This window comes from Ptychodera flava, unplaced genomic scaffold (genome assembly GCF_041260155.1).
Source record: "Ptychodera flava strain L36383 unplaced genomic scaffold, AS_Pfla_20210202 Scaffold_32__1_contigs__length_2955704_pilon, whole genome shotgun sequence".
Taxonomy (NCBI): domain Eukaryota; kingdom Metazoa; phylum Hemichordata; class Enteropneusta; family Ptychoderidae; genus Ptychodera; species Ptychodera flava.
This window is the reverse complement of record NW_027248354.1, coordinates 2,380,633-2,396,918: the sequence shown is the minus strand read 5'-3', so window position 1 is coordinate 2,396,918 and position 16,286 is coordinate 2,380,633. Positions and strand designations below refer to the sequence as shown.

The 16,286-nt window shown below is 36.0% G+C and overlaps 2 protein-coding genes across 2 annotated transcripts in view; one reads left to right on the top strand and one right to left on the bottom strand.

Annotated features, from left to right (window-relative positions):
- Window positions 1–16,286, top strand: part of LOC139127485 (neuroplastin-like) — a 103,597-nt gene that overhangs the window by 14,035 nt on the left and 73,276 nt on the right. The window lies entirely within an intron of this gene.
- Window positions 1,333–5,839, bottom strand: LOC139127461 (fibroblast growth factor receptor 3-like). Its single transcript, XM_070693383.1, has 9 exons — window positions 5,777–5,839; window positions 5,195–5,303; window positions 4,735–4,845; window positions 4,457–4,644; window positions 3,859–3,975; window positions 3,596–3,707; window positions 3,330–3,426; window positions 2,972–3,071; window positions 1,333–1,538 (listed from the first exon to the last, which is right to left on the bottom strand). Exons 1-9 carry the CDS (start codon window positions 5,837–5,839, stop codon window positions 1,500–1,502), a joined length of 936 nt encoding a protein of 311 aa, XP_070549484.1. The 3' UTR covers window positions 1,333–1,499.

The window sequence follows — 16,286 nt, the reverse complement described above, 5'->3', positions numbered from 1 at the left end:
GTATATTATGTTTAGTTGGTTTTTTGTGTTTGGAAGTGAGACGAATTTGAACATAATTTTACACAATGCAGAAATATCTTTCGATGAAGTTATACAGTAGCTCATTGTGTATGTTTCTAAATACGTGTTTTGTTGACTCCTACATGTTGACATCATTGTCCAAGATTCATAAACATTTGACAAACAACCTATGTATAGTGGAATAAACGGTCACTATGTTTTTCTTTATTACGTCCATACATTTAGTTGTAATGGTCTGTGAAAAAACCTTGTTCAAATTCAAAACCAAGGATGGTACATATACTGCATATATACAAACATCACAACATACCAGAATATCGCCAAAGAAAACAAACGAAAAGGACAGGAATGTGAAGCTAGGCTAAGCTAACACCTTTGCTGTGAATACAGTGATTGTGTAATATATACATGTATACGATACATAAATATTACCTCAAATACTTTATGAGAAATGTTCGTCATTGAATCTAATTTAATTTAGTCGAGGTGAATTTAATACGGGGATTAATACAGAAACATTAAGTAAATTATAAAGTCTCACAATTCTTTTTTTTGCAAATACATTGTTGAATTCTGTGGTAAGAAATACATTTCCGGATAGTTTGATATATGTGTCGTAAGAACTGTAAACATGATTGCAATGATTTAACATAAAATATACAACAAAGAAACTAAATATGCACACTATCTTGGTTAAAGTCGGCTATGATTACTTTTAAATTCCATCTATTTTGCGCAAAAGTATTCTAAACACAATTCTGCAATACTCATAAAATACATTTCCTGAGTATTTGAACAAAACGAAATAAAATATGCAATTTCAATTTATATTATTCCATTGACAGATTCTAAACACACTTAATTATGCAATACTCATAAAATACATTTCCTGAGTATTTGAACAAAATGAAATAAAATATGGAATTCCGATTTCTATTATTCCATTGACAGATTTACTGAATTTAAACACCACCTGGAAATATAATGGTACGTCCTAACCATGTAAAAAGAGTGAAGAACTAAGCATCCCTTTCCTCCTGTCTGAAGATTGCAGGATGCATGAAACTTGAGTACAAATATTATTACTTTTACTTGAAGTAATTTCTGTTATCATAACGCTCTGCATTCGGTATCGAACACAGTAATTTTATTTCTGAAGAGGAAATTTGTATATTGCGATATATATATATATATATATATATATATATATATATATATATATATATATATATATATATATATAATTCAATACATTTATGCATATTAGTGTGTGATAGCTACGTACATAGTATATGGCTAAAATAAATATCTATCCAAAAAATTATAAAAAATACAAGAATAATTCCTTGTTGATAAAAATTCCTGTCAAAATATTAATCCGGAGTAAACGAAGATTGCAGAAAACACTGTCATTCTGCTTGAAGCCTCCAATCCGAAATCTTCTAACTGTTTCTTTACTCCATGGTTTTAACATCTTCTTATAAGTCACCAATGGCGCTGTTAATGTCTACATAAACCTACGAACAGTAAGTCGACAACGAAAAAAGGATTATGAATCGTTAGTTATACTGTTTACTCGGCATATAGCAGTGTACCAGCGCAGTGTTGTAGCCGAATACCACAAGTCGTTATATATTTTTACCATATGGTTTTCTTGAGTCAAACTGAAGATTTGCATTTTGAATTGAACAATAGCGTATTGTTTGTATCATTACATAAATGTTGATGATATTGCTTTTCTGTAATAAACCTGAGGAGCGCCATTTAATAAACGTATCTCTTTTCGTTTAAAAAATTGTTCTCCTGTCTGTGATCATACAACAAACCTATGATCAGAAAAAAACAGCTCCTCCGTTGAAAGAAATCGCTTTACTGTTATTTGTATTGTGGCTTTTTTTTTATACAATTTTCTGTTCATGATATCATTCGTCAACGAAACACAGAGGAGACATACTAAAATATAGTTTCTCCCTTTACATCATCCTCTTTTGTTTGGAGTACCTCTCCTCTGTTTGTTATGAGCCGTAAGCTATTTCGTAGGGATGAAAAGCGAAGAATTTATGTATCGGGCGTTTTTGAAGGTAATACAATATACTGAGTGGTTATATATTACGGTTAATTGTCATCGCGATACTTTCGGAACATTATATTTGGTAGAGAGTAGACAACGTTATGATGAGACGCCATGTATTAATACTATAATATCGCCCTTCGATTGTTTAGTATTTTAGCCGTTAATTTAGTTATTACGACCGACAATGACTCTGAAGGACAGTACCCCTACACGTCATTCACAATGAGAATGATTTCCCCTTGTCTATTTCTCGCATCTAGATGAAGTAACCGTTCATACTCCTTTAGTAAATGTATTGTTTTAACAACTGCTTAAGTCATTAGTATTGACCGGACGTTGAATCTGGTACTCCATGGTCATGCGTTTCACCTGATATAAGCTATGCATTTTCGTGACTTACATGGCGCCAGACGACGACCATGACCTGATGACTATTGTTAGACTGCTTTATTAGTTATAAAAGTTGTACCGTATAATTTGTGTGTTTCCCGGTTAATAAAGAAAGACGACTTAGATTATTTCTGTGTACCTGTTGATGTCTATTCTACTCCAACGTTCTACCCAAGAGTGTACGTATCATGACACCCTTTAGCCCCGAACTCGACCACGCTACGTGACAATACACTATACTCGTTGATTTCATGCAGCTCAATCTACATTATGAAAAAATAGTAATGAGCCCTGAAAGATGTACGAAACAAATTGAAGATGAAATACATAATTAGTGTCAACGCAGAGTTCAGAGGCCCTCCTTTACAAATATGACAGGGAAGGATCGCTCTTTTTAGCAAACGACTTGCCGAAATTAGGGACGGCTGCTTAGAGCGCGTCCGAAATTAAAAATATTACACAATCTTCTAACTAGTTTGCAATTACCTCTTTTTCGCGCTCCATCTCTTCCAGCTCCCGAACTAGGTCCTTGAATTTTGGCCTCCGTGTCGGCTTTTGAGACCAACAGTTCATCATAAGCAGGTACCTACACAAGGTGAAATGATAGCGGGATACTGCAATTATTGATATGCAAAAACATTTAACTACCTTTATACTATCAATGTTGTATTATTTTTAAATGTTGATAACTTTTTGTTTATAATTTTGTATTAGATTAATTCCATTCCTAAATCATTTGCCCCATGCCCAAGTAAATTGGACTCAGTAAAATTTTACTAAACATGGCGATACAAATGTGAAGAAAAATCAAAACTCACAAATGCGAAGAAAATATAAAACTCACAGATCCTCATTGCAGCAGTTAGGCTTGCTCATCCTACTCCCTTGCTTCAGATATTCAATCACTTCTTTCGCCGACATTCCTTGGTATGGTGTGTTTCCTGAATTGTGAGTGGTGGGAAGGAGGTAAACATGAAGTCATGATGCCATACGGTCTTAGACGTAATCAGCCGCCCCTAAAAATACCAAATATGTTAAACGGATGGCATAAAAGATAAATAAATATCCTTTAATGAAGTTGGTTAATCTTTGATGCCACCGACCACCTACCTAGGGTGACTATCTCGCACACGACCACGCCAAATGACCAAACATCACTCTCTATTGAAAATTCGGACGACCACAGTACTTCCGGTGCCATCCAGCGTACAGGCAATCGCATCTGAAATAGTAGCGTAGAATGCATACTTTATAAGACAAACTGTTTAAATCGAGGCCCCCTCACTATCAAAGTTTCTGAGAATCAAAATAGTCATTTAAGTATAGTAATTGGTGCGTTCTGTAATCAATGAATATCATCAAGGCGCACTTACTTTGTTGTCGTTCCCGTTGCCTCTTAAATTGTCAAGATCTCGTCCAAAGTTTGTAATTTTACACATTTTGTCGTCATTTAACATAACATTCCTCGCGGCGAGATCACCATGAATTACCTGTATGTTGTTCAGACGGCATTGATATTATATAGTTATAAGAACAGTGAATGGTGTTTTTCCTAATTGTAGCATTCCACTCAAAGTTCATTACCAACGAGCTCAAGCTATTTGTATTTAAACGGACGAGCACGATGCAGTGAATATGACAAACTCATCGATATTGAGAGTCGAAACCATTTTTCTCAACTCTCCGAGCCTTTCTCTCATATTTTCGTTTATTACGTCTTCATCAACTCTTAAGACGTCCTCTTTTTTCAGCCTGCCTTCACACAATAAAGTATTCAAATATATAAGAATGTTATCAATATATAACATCAAATTTTCATTCGGTTGTTCTCGCAGTTGGTTATTTTGCATTCTTCTCCGGCTTAGGTAACATTTTGTAACCTGCAGTCAAAACGCTTTACAAAACGCAGCGCTTTAAAACGCATGTCTTAAAACGAATTCTTTACTCTTTTGAAATCGATTATTAAGTTACCTTTTTCGATGACAGGTAAACCATAGCACTCGCAGTTTGCCGGGCAAAGCTTAGAAGATCACCGCAACTCAGACTCGGCAATTTTCCTTCAGCGTTGGCGTAGTTGTCAGTGTTGGATTTTCGAAAATCTCTCAAATACTTCTGTAAGTTGCCGAGTGCCATATAATCTAACAGCAAATACACTGGTTCTGTAAAATAGAAACCTCTGTCAATGGAATTATCAGCACACAATAGACGAGATCAATTCTCTTTGAAATATTACTTGATGTTATACTAACCTGTCTTGGTACAATATCCGATCAGCGAGAGGATGTTTTTGTGGAGACCCACCGTTTTAAGTAACTCCAATTCATCTGTTAACTTCTGTTTGTCGTCTTCAGTGGCGTTATCTAGAAACGCAGATATAAATAGAAGTCATAACATTAAAGTTCTACAACTTATTATTTACTTATTAGTATTCCTTTGTGGATATTTTATAAGACGATAAGAACGTATGACTTATTCCGTCGGATAACATACAAATGCTTCTCTCTCTCTCTCTCTCTCTCTCTCTCTCTCTCTCTCTCTCTCTCTCTCTCTCTCTCTCTCTCTCTCTCTCTCTCTACATTTACACGAGATACCTTTAATAGTCTTCAATGCTACACAGTCACACCGTCTCTGTCGCAAAGTTCCCATGCTTCGGCCTTGAAAACCCTGCCAAACGTGCCTTCGCCAATCAAATCTTTCTGACGAACGTACTCTTTTGGAAACTCAAGACGATCTCGCCAGGCATTGCATACTCTGTATTGGTGTCAGACTTCGTATTCGACAGAGAAGCGTATTGCTCAAGGGTCGTGTAGACAGGGGGCTGTATAAGGTAATAAAGATGATGTTTTGGATAGGTTAGATTGTGTGGCCACGTTTTCAAGATGAATTGGAATAACTGGAGACCTATTGTTTGAATGCAAACTTTCAAGATATCGTTGAAATAAGCTTTGCAATGATGTCGAAGGATTACATGTTGTCAAGAATGCTTGTGAAATGTGTATAAACATATGATGTCATTCGGTACACTGTATCACTTTGACGTAGTTATTGTTGACTTGGTTCCTAGAAGTAAACATTAAATATTTCATTTGAATTTCGAATATGACCACACTTTCAGTGAACAAATATATATTTATTCTGGATTGCTACAGCAAGGAGGCTTACAGTGTATAATTTTCAAAACCGGTCCAGTTTACATATCTGCACACTTTATTCCCGACTGAATGTTTGTTGACTTGTGATACAAGACATGCGTACCCTAAGGTGAGAAACAATTGTAGTAAATAATCTTACCTCTGGTATATTTCGCAAGTCAAGCTCTTGATATTGAGGATCTGTCTCTCCCTCTGACTGCATTTTAAAACATATAAATTCGATAAAATAGGAAAGGATGGAATAACATATTGTGATGCTACCCACTTATATTATATGCATGTACCGTCATGGTCAACATCACACCTTGATGCTCACACCTTATCACACCACCGCGGTTTCATAATTTAGGTTCGATGCCATCATTTAGAAGTGCCCTTACCTATAACAATTGAAGTCGAAGGAAAAATCGAGTGACTGCACATCGCATTCCCTTTGGCCGAATGAACAAATCCCACCAATATTGCTTACAGGCTCATGTAGATAATATTCATATATTGGTGGGGTTTGGATACTTCAAAAATTATTTGTTCTATGCAAGCTATAAGTGGTTAGCATGTTAGTCGCTAAACTTACACGGAAAGAATAATGACATGAAATGTCAAAATGGACAAATGAGGAGAATTTAAACTTATCAGCTTTTATTGATTTACTTAAAATGCCCGTGAGCTGCAACTCTGCGAAATTTGTCCAAAACTCAAAGGTACTTCCAGTTTCCTCAGATATTTATTGCCATCTACAAATGCGTCATCAACATTTTTGTGATAGAATAGGCACGAAATTTAACACATTTACTTCATTTGAAATTTCCAGCAATTTTCAAAATCTTGCCTTATAATGTGAAAAACAGAGAATTCTTTGTCCGAGGGAAGTGAATACCTTTCACGTCCCTTCAGTGGGCTGCACCATGTTGTATTTGTAAAGATTCAAATGTTACGCTGTTTATCGTGTACTTGTAGTGAGGCGGTTATATTTTGGCGCGGCACCCGTTTATTTTGTCTTACTAAAACCTGCCCATGCTGTGGATAATTATACTTGAGTAAACATCTCTGAGTAAAAACATTTCTAGTAACTAATTTTCATCTAACTATAAAATCATGAAAATAATGTCAAAAGTTGCAGCTTATGTGCCTTTAATATTCTGCTTACCCTTCTCTCCCGCACTAATGTCCGCTTTCTTTTTCTCCAGACAGCTACAATAACAACAACGAACACTGCAAAAACCAGGATAACACTTAGCGTTGAAACAACCAGAACGACGTCTGTGTATCCACCTGCAAAAAAAGCAGAAAAAAGAAAGATCAGGTACATAAACAGCTGATATCTGTAATAAAAATGCAAAACACTCAAAATATAAATGATTTGCTACAGAGACAGTAACTTCAACGAAAAGCGTATGTAAATATTTATAAACTTCGATCTGTTTTAAAAATAACAAATTCTAACATTTTTAATATATTGCTTCAATTGAAAACAACCTCGGTCATTTCAGGTGTCTTTAAGGGGTTGGAAAGACTTCGACTTATGTTAAAAATATTATTTGAACTATTTATCATAAAAAAATGACATAATACGTTTTGCAGACATAACTTCTCAAAGTATTTAATATAATCTCATACATATAGTATAAGTTGTTATGTATGCAATTGCAATCCACAAAAAGTATGGAAATTGCCTTTTCAGTTTCAAGACTTTCCGAAGAAGAGTAAGACACACATATATGATGAAATATATGCAATTAGCAATAATATATAAATGAGAACATTCCTGTTACACAACTCTGACAAGTGCTGTAAACGTTACTGTTATTAATATACATTCTATGAATACAAAAATTATAGTAACGCCTCTTAAAAAGAGCTTGCAAGTGATTCTCTGACTACAAAAAGCAACAACGCGCGATGTAAAAAAAACCATCATTCTACTACAGTAAGTGCTGATCGCTTTGAAAAGAATCTTACACGATTGAAAACAAGGCAAAAGTAACAAATGTAGTACGTTATGAACCTTTTTTAAGAAAAAATAAAGTTTTGATTAGGGCGTAGGTCATCAATAGTAGGTCTTGTCAACCGACTTATCACAATCCATAATAATATTCCAACTAAGGGCAGAAATGTGTTTACTGTCAATTAAAAAGTGAACGCGGATTAATATGTGTACTAAAATTATTTGTAGATTGGAAAAATTAACTTCATCATTAGCTGAGTGCTTATTGTATTATCGATTGACCTGTGAGGCTTTCACGTCCACAGTAAATATTTCATTTTAATTGGCATCCAAATGTAATGCTCATTATGCATATTTGCAATTTCCTTACCTGATAAAATTACATTGAGCTGTATTTCACGTTGATCTTTTCCAAGATAGTTTTCAGCAATGCAGATATACTTCCCTCCATCGTTTTCGACGACACTAGCGATGGTATAAGTACTACTGTCTCCTCCTAAATCTAAGTTTATGTGATCTTTCTTCCACTTTACGTCGGCATCTGGGTAGGCATCGACTGTACAGATAAGACTCACAGGGGACCCTATTGTCACGTCGATTGTCTCTTTATTCTCACCTGAAATGCTTGGTTTGTCTGGGAATATAATTAGGATGTACGAACATTTCAATAATTAAATACCGGTTGTTGAATTGTCAAACTTTTGATCAATTATTCTTGAAGCGTTCTTTCCATTCAATGTTTGTGTTGTAGTGTATTCCACTTCATCGGCCCATATGCTTTCTTATCCAATACTGCATATGATGATTAATTTTGTCTTAAAATCATTCATAATTTTCTGTAAAGTTTGATTATTATCGAAAACCCTTTTTATATCCCTTAAAACTGTTTAGCCTTGGACATCGATCACTCAAATTATTTTGTTGCCTGCATCATACGTGTGTCGTGACGTCTTTATCATTCAGAATAAACAGAAAATGAGTTTGTGTTTTTGTCTGACTTCAGTTGGCCAATAGGGTAACGTTTGATAATATATTTTCACTATTTTTCAGTATTAACTCAATACATAAGGCCAAAGTAATGAAATTCTTTGTTTTGCGTCCACTCTAAATGGAAAAGGTACGCGTCTAAGCGGCTGAAAAAACACACACAAGAAAATTAACACAATGTAATTTGATTGCAGCAAATAAAAAAATTGTAACAAAATATTAGTTCTGAAAAGTTAAGCGGTCATGTCCTAAAATTTCCTATTCAAATACACTGTGTGTGCTTTTCATGAAAACCTTAAAACCTAAGCGGGTGGGGATGCAAAACAAAGACTTTAATTACTTTGGCCTAATGTGAAATACTATAACATCAACTAACTCAACCCGCACAAGTATAGAGAGCATTGTTACCATGATCAGTGAACTCAGGTCAAGAAAGCATGTTAAATGTCAACGATCATGGCTCTCCGATTTACACATACATGATTACGCTGTAGTAACAGGCTGAATAGTTGTTTTATTATGGTTTGCGAGTAGAGCAGGAATTGGTTTTAACATACAAAACAAAATAAGTAAAAGAAGATTTGATCGAAAGGGTTTATGTGACTGGTCTGTCAAATATAGTCTGATCAACACAGTTGTCACGATACAAAATTCAGACTCTTTTAATTGAAATTGCTATTTGCACGTCAATGAATTCTTAATTCTTAGATGGAACTGTTTCCAGTTGCAGTTATCTGCTTAGTTTGTCTAGAATACTCACAATGAACAATAATTGGCATTTTTGTACTGATTCCACTCTCTACACTTTGGTCTGCAAATGTTGTGTTTGCTTCACAATAGTAGCTTCCGTTGTTCCAGCGTTGCACTACTCCGAGGTCAAAGGTGTGAGCCGTGACCCCGTCCTGATTCTCAACACTGTCGACCTGGTTCACAGTTTCATTGACATGTAGTAGTACAATGGAAGTTGGATCTGGTACTCCGTCTGTCACTGTGCATGTAACCTTGACTTCACTTTTGCCTCTTCGGCTGCAGCTGATGGCCCGATAATGTCAATAATTGGCAAATCTATTGAAAATTAGGAGAAAGAGATGTTCACCGGCAAATTGGTCATGAAAAATGAAACTCTAAAACAATGATTTAGGCCCTATTATAGACTTTGTTGTATTTGCTTGTCATATAAAGTGTCAACAATAATGTCTACTATACATGATTGTCATAAAAGTATGATGTGTGACATTTTCATCGCGCGCAATTCAACCATGTATACTCACACTCAACTACAACGTGGGTAGTGTCGTAACCAATGTCAACATCATCATTATAGAAGGTTGTTTCAGCTGTACAATTGTATACACCAGCATCACTACGATTCACCGTCTCAATCGTGTAACTCAAAGTCGAGGAGATTATTACATCATCCTTGGTCCAGTTGTGGTAGTTAACAGGAGGATTGGAATCGACTAAGCATTTTAAGGTCATCATATTGCCCTCCCTAACCCACACATTTGATTCTTCTACCACAACATCCGGTCCGTCTGTAACAAACGAGAGAGGGCCATGATATGGAAATGGTAATCCAATTGTGGATTATATTTTTGAAATAAGTAACTGTGACGTATGAAATTATTATACCGTATGAAAAATCTTGACGAAGTCAATACTGTAGCACAAAATGAACGTTACCTTGGGTGTGATGACTGTGAACGGCAAATTGGTTGTCAACTATAAATTCACATGTTGTATCCCCGTTTCTGTCACACAGTAAGTCTCTCTCTCTCTCTCTCTCTCTCTCTCTCTCTCTCTCTCTCTCTCTCTCTCTCTCTCTCTCTCCTTACACTGCACATCGAAGTAAGTGTATTACTGCCAGTTTCCGTGTTCACACTGTCGTACGTGTTTTTGCCAATACATATGTAGTTACCCGTCTCATAACGCGTCACGTTGTAGAGCGGTAATTCTGCCCCATACGTCGTTTGTCCCTCAAAAGAGATCCAGGTGTACTCTGTGTTCATAGGGTTTGCATCTGTAGCCTTGCATGTAAACGTAATGCTTTCCTGTTCTTTGCAAATGTGTCTTGGAGCGACATCGATTGCTGGGGGATCTATTCAAAGAAAGGTTATAAAGTGCCGGTAAAATTATTACAGTAAGCGTTATTATTTTAAGTAAGAGAATCCCGTCGAACAACAATTACTTCTCTTGCACTGCATTTTACTGTGTGCGTTGACAATCGGACGCGCTAACTGCGTTCTGGTCTACATGCATTCGCACGGTGCAGTCTAACGCCATTCTTTCGACTTTTCTTAGAAATTCATTTAAGGAGGAGTAATTAAGCTCCCAGGCTTGATGATATGAGGAAATAAATTTCGCTTTGTCCATGATGACCCTTATATTAACCCTTGATTGATACAGTTCAATATTGCTGTACATAGCGACGGAGGCTGCTGTTCAAAATTATCAACAACACACACACAAACTTGATTGAGTCTATGTTTTCAGAGTGGTAGCATTAAGTATATGTATGCTACATTGGACACTTATGTGTGGAAAGGTTGCAATAAAAAATTGCAACAAGTCAATTCAGTTATTGTACCTCCTTTCTAGACCTTTGGGTGTAGTCGAGTTTGTGTGTCGCTGACTCACTCGCTAGCTGAATAGTTACCGTAATCCTCGAGTTCAAATAAGATCGAAATATTACACGAATGGTCAATTTGATTGAAAACAATTTTCTGGGGGAAAAACATCATATCTGTATTCTCGTTTATTTGTTATAACCGATCAGAGTCAGAAATACTTACACTGTACATTAAGATAAAATAATTCGTCGTCCATCGTGGTTGACCATTCCAAAATGTGTTTTCGCTTACAAATGTATTCACCACTTTGATATCGCTGAATGTCTCTCAATTTTCAATGTTGCATTCTCACTGACCAGATTACCGTTGTACGTCCTGAACATCTGGCATTGGGTTGCCATTGACTGCACATTCTTTGTGAAACACTCTCCCTTCGATTGTATGAGTGACATTATCAAACATTTCGATCTCTGGTGAATCTGTAGGAATACGGAAACGGCTGGATATATAAATGTGGAAGAAGAGAGCATCACGATGAAAAGTTGGTTAAATAATGAGTTTTAAAATTATATATACCGATCAAATAACATATCTTGAATTACATCAAGTATCAAAAAATACCAGTCAGTTGAGTGCTATTTATTTCGCCACATGCATTGACTCTCACGAATCACACATTTGACCTCGGGGTCATGCATCGATGGAACAACGGCAGCTACTGTTATGTTATGTTATGTTATGTTATATTTATTTATTAAAGTGTCATGTGCGGACTTAAACAACTTGGTTGCCACACCCAGCCCCAAGGGCTTACAAGACACAAAAACAGTAAATGAAGTACATTGACATGAATAGCACGAAATGTAATTTAAGAATAAGAAGCTTATTGTCTCATTGAAAATGTATGATAGACATACGAATGTCAATTCGGATTGCATCTCACTCATTAGAAATTTGAGTTTCTGTTGTACATCAAATGAATCAAATACAGAGCACAAGTTTCTGGCTTTACAGAACAATTGTTTCCTAATAACATTGTAAAGTGTGCAATCAAAAATAAAATGGAGCTCATCTTCTACTACATTTGGACAAAAATCACATAGTCTTTCCTCTTTAGGCACATTCGTGTAACGCCCAGTTTCAATTTTCAGAGGTAAGATACCAACTCTCAATTGTGCTAAAAGTGATCTTTTTGATCTAGAAATGGGAAATTGTAAATATTTCTCCATTCCATATTCCGTCTTAAACATCAAATATGTACGCAATTTGGGCTTTTCACTCAGTTGGGATGTCCAGTTACTAATATACAACGTTTGTAATGCATCTTTAATGACAGGAATACTACAAGCCTCTAAATTACCAAATTTTTCCTGCAAACCAATTTCTGAAAATAAATCAAACATATCTTTAGCCCAGTTTTATATTTTAAACTGATATCTCAAGTAAAAACTTGCTTAATCATTCTGTTATCGGGCATAACTACTAATCTTTTCCAGAGTCTTACCATGTTCAATTTATTCCTCAATAGACAATATATATATATCTCTCAATATATCTCCTCAATATATCTCCATTTATAGCAAGTATAGGGGCAAATTTGTGGACACCAAGAAAATATCTAATCGCTCTGTTTGAATTGACTCACATTTTGAAGAGAAACGGTAGCCCCAAATTGCAGAACAGTAGTCTAAAATTGGAGTAATACAAGAATGAAATAGAGTTGTAAAAGTGTTATATCTAAATCCTTAAACATGTGTATCTTAGAAATAACTGATCCCAAAGCTCTACCTGCAGCATTTGCTAGGGTTTCAGCAGTCACTTCAAAATTTAAGAACTGATCCAAAACTAAACCCAAATATTTCTACTGAGAAACTACGTCAAAATTTGTACCACCAAATTGAAAAATAAAGTCTGTTTTCATTTGTCCCATATTTCGAAAATGAACAATTTGTGTTTTTGCACTTGTTCATCATCATACGCCACCTTTTGCACCAATCTGTAGATGGTCAATCATCTTTTGTGAAAATTATGTTTATTTGAACGGAAGAAAAGTATGGTAAGTCAATTGGAACATATAATTAAAAATATAATTATAATGAATATTAAAATTATATATTATATTATATATATATATATATATATATATATATATATATATATATATATATATATATATATATATTATATATATATATATAATCTCCCGGTATTTCGAACGAGTGTGACATCATCGAAGACGAGGGTTTTCCCCAACATAACAGCTGTATCCCTCCGAGCCGGTAGGCGAGGAGGGATACTGCTGTTATAGCGGTGCTTACACGTTGTTTATACTGTACGAACGAATACACTGTGCAATGCTGCAGTCGGTCATTTTTACTGCTATCTAAAAAATGTGTCCCATTCTGACTTCGGTCATAATATATGAATAAAACCACCATTGAACTGCATCACATCGTTCTTGTTGGTCATTTATGCAACCACACTGTACCTAGGAAAGTTATATTGCTCGAAACTGGCGAGGACTGGAGGGAGTACGATGAAGTTCGTACGTTCACATATATTCTCAGCGACTGGGACGCTGTTTGAAATTCAGAGGAAAAGTGTATTACCGTTCGTCGTAATTATGAATGAAACTAAATCATAACAATCACAGTAAACAAAGCGCAACAAGAAACTTTCAACATTTGCCATGTAACGTTCATTCAATCTTGATTTTACTTGTGTCTTACGAAAACACTTCATTGTGGCCGCGACTTCTATCGGCCTGTTGACGAAGTGGCACAAGCTTCTGAAAACCGCGTTTGCCGCAAACATTCTCGCTTTAGTACAGGCCTACCGCAGACGTTCAACAGCAATACAACAGTTTGCCGATGCTAAAAAATTAACCCGTCACCTGACAGGATGGTGTGTTGATTTTGATACATCATATTCTTATATTTTATATGTTGGATTCTTGTTCGGTGATAAATTTTTCGATTTTGAGCGATGACTCGGCTGTTACGGGCTCGTGATGAGATAGCACAGTACAGTGTAGTAGCAAACGTAGGGAGCAGACGACAGTGACCGCTCTTGTTTTCCCCACTTGAAAAAAGAAACCAGACAAACTTTCACTATCATCGCTACCAAAAGCCTTGACGTTTTCGCTATTTATTACCTCTACCGCATTGTCAAACTCCTTTGTGCCCACTCAATTTTAATCTGCACGAGATGCTTTTTCTGTTTGACGTCATCGTATACGAGTGTCTTTCGCGGAGCCGTACAACTTCGAGCCGAAGGCGAAAAGTTGCGCGGCTCCGCGAAAAACACGAGTATACGATGACGTCAAACAGAGGAAAATTCCATGGGATAATATATTTATCACATGGACAGTCTTCTCATTTTTCTTTTGATGTGAATGGATCAAAATTATTGTTACAAAGTGCACGATTTTTATCGCGATTTAATGTTTTATTTATGCGGATTACGTTCATTTAATGAATAAAGCGACCCGTCACCCAGGTGATGTGCAAATGTTTACAGGTATACTTTCATTCATAAATCCGATTAAGCCTAAATTTTGATACACCGAATGGTATCTCCACCAATCAGACATACGGATTCGGTCACGTGCGCGTGTCAATCATTGTCTCGCGCTGGACCGATGCCAAGGCAAGTCTGCCATCGGCGGACATAGCTTTCACCGCGCTAGCGACGGATAACCATAGTATTTTGAGTTATTTAGAATATTTACAATTATATTTATGAAGTTAATGCAACGACACGATCGAAACAGTAGTTATCATTCTTAGAGATGCTGTGGCTTTTAAAATATCACAAGTTCACGACTTTGACGAGCCCGAAAGTTTCAGATCAATGACACACAGAGTGTAAGCTTATACACTGTGTATAGTGGGCACTGCCGTCACCGGTATCCGCCGGTGGCCATCTCGGTCGTCAACCGACTTTGATGTTTGCTGTGACACATATATCGCCCGTAGGTACACGCCAGTTTGTTACTTGATAGGAACTCTGTTCTGTTGAGTGTTGTCCGAGTCAACTTTCGCAATACAGCGGATTCTACAGGGCTGCGCTGTTAAGGCTACAGGTCGACAGCTTATGTCTTCACTACAGCCTTACGCTGCATGTTTGATTCCGATCGAGAAACAATGGAATAATTTGTGTGATGAAGGAAATTTATCGTTGTTCGTCGAAAGACTTTATGCTTGTGCCTTCTATGTCGCTTTCCCGAAGATTATACGGTACTCATTTATTAAGTTGAACTTTCGTTGAGGTGTATCTTTCGGGTTTATCGCCAACCAGGATCGCCAGGTACGACGTCGCTTGGCGATCGCCAGGTACGACGACGTCCACATTGAGCCTTACGACTGGAGCCGTGACGTTACTGAGCCATTAAAACGATCGACGGTATCCTCATTCGATTCTTGGAATAGATAAAGCTTAACGACTCGAAATTTCGTTGGACATGCCTTCTATATTTCTATATCTGGATTTATCGTGTAACCTTTTTGTCAAAATGACATGAGAGCACGGCATCGATCACGCCAAATCGTTCTGTGTTGCGACGTGCATGTACGAACGGTACCATTGCAGGAAAAAAGTTCCGGTTGATGACGTAAAACAGGGCTAATATAGTATACGTCACACAGGTGGAGATATGGGCCAATATATATATATATATATATATATATATATATATATATATATATATATATATATATATATATATATATATATATATATATATATATATATATATATATATATATATATATATATGCACAAAATATACACAATGTGCCCTCCGGTTATCACATAATGGCTTTATGGCAACCTCTGAATTGGGCACAGAGAGTATGGTATATATATATATATATATATATATATATATATATATAATATATATATATATATATATATATATATATATATATTATATATATATATATATATATATATATATATATATATTATATGGTGGTGAAAACGTTTTCGAGTAGCTTCTTTACCACCTGTATTCTACTTAAGGTAACATGCATAGTGTTCGAATCCGAAACCTCGGTCGACACTACGCACGACAAAGAAGAGTTTTTCTCCTACTTACACTGAACATCGACCAATATACTGAATGTTCCTCTACCAGTTGAACC